At 51.9% G+C, this 7,109-nt stretch overlaps 1 protein-coding gene across 1 annotated transcript in view; it reads left to right on the top strand.

The window, feature by feature from the left end:
• Positions 1-7,109, top strand: part of CUNH1orf127 (chromosome unknown C1orf127 homolog) — a 28,691-nt gene that overhangs the window by 6,048 nt on the left and 15,534 nt on the right. Inside the window, exons 2-4 of the mRNA XM_008050856.1 lie at positions 380-499; positions 4,405-4,529; positions 6,279-6,422. Of these exons, the coding sequence (XP_008049047.1) occupies positions 427-499; positions 4,405-4,529; positions 6,279-6,422 (342 nt within the window). The 5' untranslated portion in view covers positions 380-426. The remainder of the gene's footprint in view (positions 1-379; positions 500-4,404; positions 4,530-6,278; positions 6,423-7,109) is intronic.

The following is a 7,109-nucleotide window of genomic DNA, read 5'->3' as shown; positions in this document are numbered from 1 at the left end:
TGAGGTCTCGTCAAGTTGCCCAGACGGGTCTCGAACCCACGGGCTCAGGCAATCCACTCACCTCGGCCTCCCAAGGTGCGGGATTACAGGCTGAGCCACCAAGCCCGGCCAGAATCTGTATTTTAACGAGTGCCCAGACGATCTGTAGGCACGCTAGAATTGGAGAAACCTCACACAAAGTTTCTTTCTTCTTGGATGTTCTGTGAACTGTGACCTCTCTGTGGAGTACAGGGTTGCCTCAATTAAGACAATATGACTCCTATGTGCCTTTTCCTAACTATTCAATTGACTCAGAGCTGAGAGAAGTCCATCCTCCCTCCCTCCCTCTCTTTCCCCCTCCTTTTTTCCTTCCTTCCCTCCCTCCTTCATTCCTTCTCAGAAGTATCTTCCTTTTTAACAGACGAGGTTGAGTGCTTCTCAGACTACATGACCCTGTGGGTCCCCAGGAGCCACGTGGAGGGCTTGAGGCAGTGGCTGGGCAGAATCCTGCACTTGCCAGGTAAGGGAAAGCTGTTGGCTGGATGGGGCCTTTGCTAAGGGAAAGGCCCCACATGTCCCTCGCCCCCGGTCTTGCCTCGCCTTGTCCCTTGCCTGGAATGCCCTTCTCCTGTTTCTCACACCAGTTCTTTCCTGTCACTCAAGTCTCCGCTGAGGGCCACCTCCCCCATGGATCTTGACTCTTGAAAGTAGTCCCGAGCCCCCATCCCCAGTCACAGCCTCAGCACTCATCACTGCTTCAGACGCTCCCCTGTTGTCCCCATGCTTGTCGTCTGTGTCCCTCTTCCGTCAGAAGCAGCTCTGTCAGGGTCCAGTGCATGTTTCTTGCATATAGCTGGATCTTCAGGGCTGAGGACACTGTCTGGTGCTCAGTACGAGATAAAAGATTCACAGTAAATACTGGTTGAATGAACAAATGGCCTGAGGCTCTGGTGGACGTGCCCACGAGGTGCTGATATGCCCCCAAACCGAAATCTCCCAGATAAAGAAGTGGAGTGAGACTAAGGAGCGAATCTTCCACACTTGAGATGGGAAGCCATCGCACGCTCGTGGGGAAGAGCCCACCTAAAGTTCCACTTTCAAAAGACTTTCTTCCATGAGCTTGACAACACAAAAAGCGGGAAAGGGGGCTCCAGGTGATTACTGGGAGCCTTCTGGAACCTTCTGGAGGGAACAAGAGTAGAGAGATGTGCAAATAGTATCTCGCGTCTGCATTCTCCATCTTGAGGGTTGCAGGGCAAACCCTCAGAATTCCTCCTTTCTTTTGCACAGAAAGAGAGAAATTGAGGAGAGAGGCTTTCTGATCTCTTCCGGAGTCTAGGAGAACCTCCCAGGAATCCTGTTCATTCTGGAAATTCTTACAGCACCTTCTGGGACTGGTGTGGCCTAAATCTGTCCTGGGAGGGTCCACTGCCCGATGACCGGCCAACCTGAGACGCCTCAGGAGCGGCATTTGTGTATTAAAAGGCCACTTTTCCAGGAGAAATGCCGTGGATACATTAAGCTGTCGCCTGTTCTTTGGAGAGCCATTATTAATGGAAAACAATAGATTAATAGTTTTAAAACGCTTGTTCAATAAGTAATTTTTATGGCTCTGGATAGAGCCCATTAAACATTTCTGTGTGTTATTATAAAGAAGTTTTAAGCGTAAAATCATAAAGTCAATAATCAGAGAATTAGTCACAGCGGCCAGCCACAGGCCATTAGTTTTAGGCGCTGTCAGGGACACCTGTGGCTTCTGAGGGAGAGTTTTCATTTCATGCAGCAGTGCCAGGTGGGGATGGAGAAATGACGATGCCTGCTGCCTTCCATAAACTTGAGGGGACAGCAAGCAGGTGTAAGCAGCGGGGTGCCAGGCAAATATTTACAGAGTGCAAACGTGAATGCAAAACTAAAACGACCCAGGTCAATTTGCACATCCCAGCTCAGATACTTTATTTCCCCAGCGATCTACCTTCCAGAGCCTTCCTCTGCCAGAGGCTCGGCCTTGATCTCTTGCTAAAGATAGCCGTGAAGCCGCGTGCTTTTGAAAGGAAAGCAAGTCACCAGAGAGTCCCTGGCTGCAGGCTGCTGGGGCTGTTTTCTGAAGTAGCACATTCATCTCCCGTCAAATGCACAACGGAGTCAAGTATTTGAAAATGGAACTGCGAGCCTTTAAATACACTTTTTAAACAATCATGGCAAAAGCAATACAAATAATTATGGAAACCAGCAGAAATCCAAAGGAGATAATAAAAACGGCCCAGAGGCCAGGTGTGGTGGCTCATGTCTATAATCCCAGCACTTTGGGAGGCCGAGGTGAGAGGATTATCTGAGCCCAGGAGTTCGAGACCAGCCTGGGCAACTTGGTGAGACCTCATCTCTACAATAAATCAAAAAATTAGCCGGGCATGGTGGCTCATACCTGTAGTTCTAGCTGCTTGGAAGACTGAGGCGGAAGGATCACCTGAGCCCAGCAAGTCGAGGCTGCGATGGCCATGAGCGTTCGTGCCACTCTACTCCAGCCTGGGCAACAGAGTGAGAGACTCAAAAAAAAAAAAAAACTGGCCCAGAATCCCTCTACCCAGGGATAGACCTCCTTATCTTTTGTTCATTCCACAAACATTAATTGAGAACCCTCTGTGCGCCAGGCACAGCTCAAGACTCCAGGAATGCAGTGACAAACAAAACATACAAGCTTGCCAATAGAAAAAGTGGGGAAAAGGTAGGGCCACCTTTCTAGATTACCTAGAATCTTCTGGAACCTTCTGGAGGGAACAAGAGAATAGAGATGTGCAAATAGCCAACTTCCCTCTGTGCTCTCCATCTTGGGCACTGCAAGGGGAGCCCTTGGAATTCTTCTTCTGGTTCTGGAGGTCAAAGAGACAGGAAGTTGAAAGGCAATGAGTTCCCAGAAAAGGAAGTAGGAGGCGGGATGAGGTGGCTAGCACCTGCAATCCCAGCACTCCCGAGGTGGGAGGATCACTTTAGGCCAGGAGCTCAAGATCAGCCTGGACAGCATAATGAGACTTCATCTCTACAAAAAAATTTAAAATACTAGCCAGGCGTGGGGGTGTGCACCTGTAGTGCACTCGGGAGGCTGAGGTGGAAGGAGCGCCATGAGTCCAGAAGGTTGAGGCTGCAATGAGCTGTGATTGTGCCTCTGAACTCTAGCCTGGGTGACACAATGAAATCCCTACTCAAAAAAAAAAAGGAAAGAAAAAGAAAAAAATGAAGTGGAGAGCAGTGTTAAGAGGGTGGTCAAGGTGGGCTTCATTGAGAAGATGGTGTCTGCACGAGGACTTGGAGGAGGCAGGAGAGTGACCCTTGCATATACCTAGGAGAAGAGAGTTCCAGGCAGAGGGCACGGCCAGTGCAAAGTCCCTGAGGCAAGAGTGTGCCTGGAATGCTTGAGAAAGAGGAAAGGGCCAGTATGGCTGCAGCAGAGGGATGGAGGTGAAGAGGCGTGGGAGAGGAAGACGGCGGCAGGGGAGGGACTTTGGCTTTTCCGCTGAGTAAAAAATGGACAGGTTGGGACAGAAGAGGGACATGACACTACTAGGTTTTGAACAGGATCCTGCTGGCTGCTGCATGGAATCTGGACAATAGGGACGAGGGAGAAAGGCAGGAGATGGGAGAGGAGGCGGCCTCGGAAAGCCAGGCCAGTGACCGGAGCGGGCAGATGGGCGGATCCTGGAGAGATATGTTTATGCTATTATTATTATTATTATTTTTTGAGTTGGAGTCTCACTCTGTCCCCCAGACTGGAGTGCAGTGGCCGGTCCCTGCCACTGCAGCCTCGACCTGCTGGGCTCCGGGGACCCTTCCGCCTCAGCCTTCCAAGTAGCTGGAACTACAGGCGTGCGCTGCCATGCCCGGCTAATTTTTTTGATTTTATTGTATAGATGAGGTCTCGCCAAGTTGCCCAGGCGGGTCTCGAACCCGCGGGCTAGGGCAATCCACGGGTTCAGGCTTTATATTATTTTGAGGCAGGCTCTCACTCTGTCCCCAGACTGGAGTGCAGTGGCACGATCGTGGCTCACTACAGCCTCAAACTCCTGGGCTCAAGGGATCCTCCCAGCTCAGCCTCCTGAATAGCTAGGACGACAGACACGAATCACCTCTCAAAGGTGGGGAAGGGGGTCTCACTATATTGTTGCCCAGGCTGGTCTTAAATTCCTTGCCAGGGTCGAACCCTTAGGCTCAGGCAATCCTCTTTCCTCCACCTCCCAAAGTGCTGGGGTTACAGGTGTGAGCCACCGCGCCTGGCTTCCAGGCTTTTAAAGTACTTGTAAAGTACTGCCCTTTTCATCCCCTTTGGGTAAGAGTTTCCAGAAAAGGCCGTCTGTGGGTGTCTGATTTTTCTGACCTCACCAGAGAAGTGGCCTCAGCAGGCTCAGCTCTCATTTCTGTCCTTCCTCATCCTAGGCACCTGGGGGGCCACCGACCCCCTGGATTCATTTCTTGCTAAATGCGGCTACTTCCTGCATCCGGCCCTGGATGGCGCCTTCATTTTTCGAGCTCAATACTCAGCCTGCTTTGTGCAGAAGGAGGTGGGTTTGGATTCTTCTTAGGGAGACGTAAGGGATTAGGCTTGAGCGCAGACATCAAGTAAGGAGACACCTCACTGTTATTTCTCCCTAGAAGCTGAGCTGAGGGGACAGAGGGCACTACCTTCACTGGTATCAAAACGCCACTAGCCGCATTAACCCAACTCTGAGTCGCTGCCTCCAGGCAGTCTTCCTGATAATCACTCCCTGGTGCAGTGAACCTTCTTCTGTCCTTGCGCCTGCCACCCTGATTTGCTCACACAGTGATCTGCTCACACAGCCATCTCCTGCTAGACTTGGAGTCACTGGTGGGTGACCCACACCCACAGTCTTGCCCCAGGGCCTGGGCACACAGTAGATGCTCAATAAGTGCTTAATGAAGTGACTAAATGGTGCTGAGGAGCTGCCGAGGCCCCTCATGCGCACAAAAGACCATAAGACTACAATTTGCAAAAGTGAGATAATTTTATAAATACATATATATATATATATTTGAGTTGGAGTCTCACTTTGTCACTCAGATTGGAGTGTAGTGGCATGCTCACAGCTCACCACAACCTCCAACTCCTGGGCTCAGGTGATCTTTCCACATTGGCCTCCCGAGTAGCTGGGACTAGAGGCATGTGTCACCACGCCCGGCTAGCTTTTCTGATTTTTTTCTGTAGAGACGAGGCCTCACTATGTTGCCCAGACTGGTCTCAAACTCCTGGGCTCAAGGGATCCTCCTTCCTTGGCCTCCCAAAGTGCTGGGATTAAAGGCGCGAACCACCGCACCTGGCCTGTATTCATTTTCTTAAGGGGCCCTCTTGCAAATTGCATGAGCTTCAGGCCTCATCCAACCTGGACCCTGCCTAGACAAGGCAGGTTGGGAGCTGAGGTTGCAGGGGGATTGTGCCAGCTAGAGGGAGGCAGGGGGCGTGCTTCCTAGGAGGGCAGGAGGGTGAGGAGCACTGGGCACTCTTGCTGCCACTTTCTGCTCCCAGGTTCCAGAAAGGGGGCACACTGCCCCACGGGGCCGCTCAATTTTCCTTTTCTTGTCCTCTCCTCACCTCCATGCACTTCATTTCTCTGGCCTCCTCTCCTTGGCTCAGCCCACAGTGCTCCCTGAGGCGGGTCCTGGTCTGTAGTGGGGGCAGGGGTTTCAGGAACCCTCCTCCTCCTCCTCTTTCCTTTCCTCTCTGTCATCACCCTCTTCTTTGACAGACCCCTCGAGGCCCCACCCCAAAGTTTTGGCTTGGGGACTTCCTGTGTGGCTGAATGTGGCCAGCCCAGTTGGTCCCTGTGGGTCTGATGGCCCATTGATTTGATGTCTTGTCCTGAAACGAGCCAAATCTTGCGTCTAGTCCCAGAAGGAGCCACATGCCTTTAGTCTAGTCGCTTACCTCCTCTAAGCCTCAACTGCTCTATCTGTGAAATGAGAGTAAGAAAGCCAACCTCATGAGACATCTGTAGACGTCAACGGAGACAAGCTGTGCACCAGGTGCAAGGTCTTGTTCTGTCCTCCCAGACCTTCCCAAAATCCACAAATAGCCCCCCCAGCCCCAAGGGCTTTCCTGGTGGGGGCGGAGCCACGAGAACCCAGAAGCCGGCCCCAGGCTCGGTGTCGCTGCTGGCCCTGGTCTCACTGCCCAGCCCTCTTCCTGGCGGTTTGTGTTGGCACGTTTGCTGTGAACGCTCACTCACCTGTAATTGTGGCCCGTTCACCGTATGTTCCTCTTTCATTTGCACACATGAATTCTTCTGTACTTCCAGAAAGCAAATTACAGGCTGGAAATCAGGATATTTCAGAAAGGGGTGACGAGACTGGACCGCAGTGATCGCTACATAATGAAGTGTCCGGTGCTGAGGTCGAGGCTGGGCCAAGAGCATGTCCACTGCGGACCCACATTCATCCAGGTACTAGGCCCAGAGGGCTTGGGAGGTGGCGGAGGGGCCCACGGGCTGGGCTTCAGGCCATGGCCAGGCGGAGGGGGATAGCTGGGGACGTAGTGTGGCATCATTCTCCATGACACCCCTTGGTCCTGGCTGGGGCCCAGGCTCCACTGGGCTTTTGTCTGAGTGAGAAGGAACGAGGTGGGATGGGTGGGGGTGGGGATTAAAGGTCTCTGAGCCAGTGCTGTCACTCTCAATTCCCCATGTGGATCAACTCCAAGGCGCAAAATTGCATCTTCGTGTGTTTATCTCTGGATTGAAAAAAGTTCCAGTTTGGATTTGTTTTTTGAGTTGATGTCTCACTCTGCTGCCCAGGCTGGAGTCCAGTGGCATTGTCACGGCCACCGCAGCCTTGACCTGCTGGGCTCAGGCGATACTTCCAACATTAGAGCTCACTGCAGCCTTTAATTCCATGACAAGTGCTGTGGTGTGCCACCACACCCAGTTAGTTTTTTAATATTTATTGTAAAGATAGAGGTCTCACCAAGTTGCCCAGGCTGCTCTTGAACCCCTGAGCTCAGGCAATCCTCTCGCCTCATGCTCCCAAAGTGCTGAGATTACAGGCTTGAGCCACTGAGCCTGACTTGGATCTCTTTTTTTGTTTGTTTGTTTGTTTGTTTTGAGTTGGAGTCTCACTCTGTCGCCCAGACT

Source organism: Carlito syrichta, unplaced genomic scaffold, assembly GCF_000164805.1.
Source record: "Carlito syrichta isolate Samal-C Ts95f unplaced genomic scaffold, Tarsius_syrichta-2.0.1 Scaffold153889, whole genome shotgun sequence".
NCBI lineage: Eukaryota > Metazoa > Chordata > Mammalia > Primates > Tarsiidae > Carlito > Carlito syrichta.
This window is presented reverse-complemented; position numbering and strand designations above follow the sequence as displayed.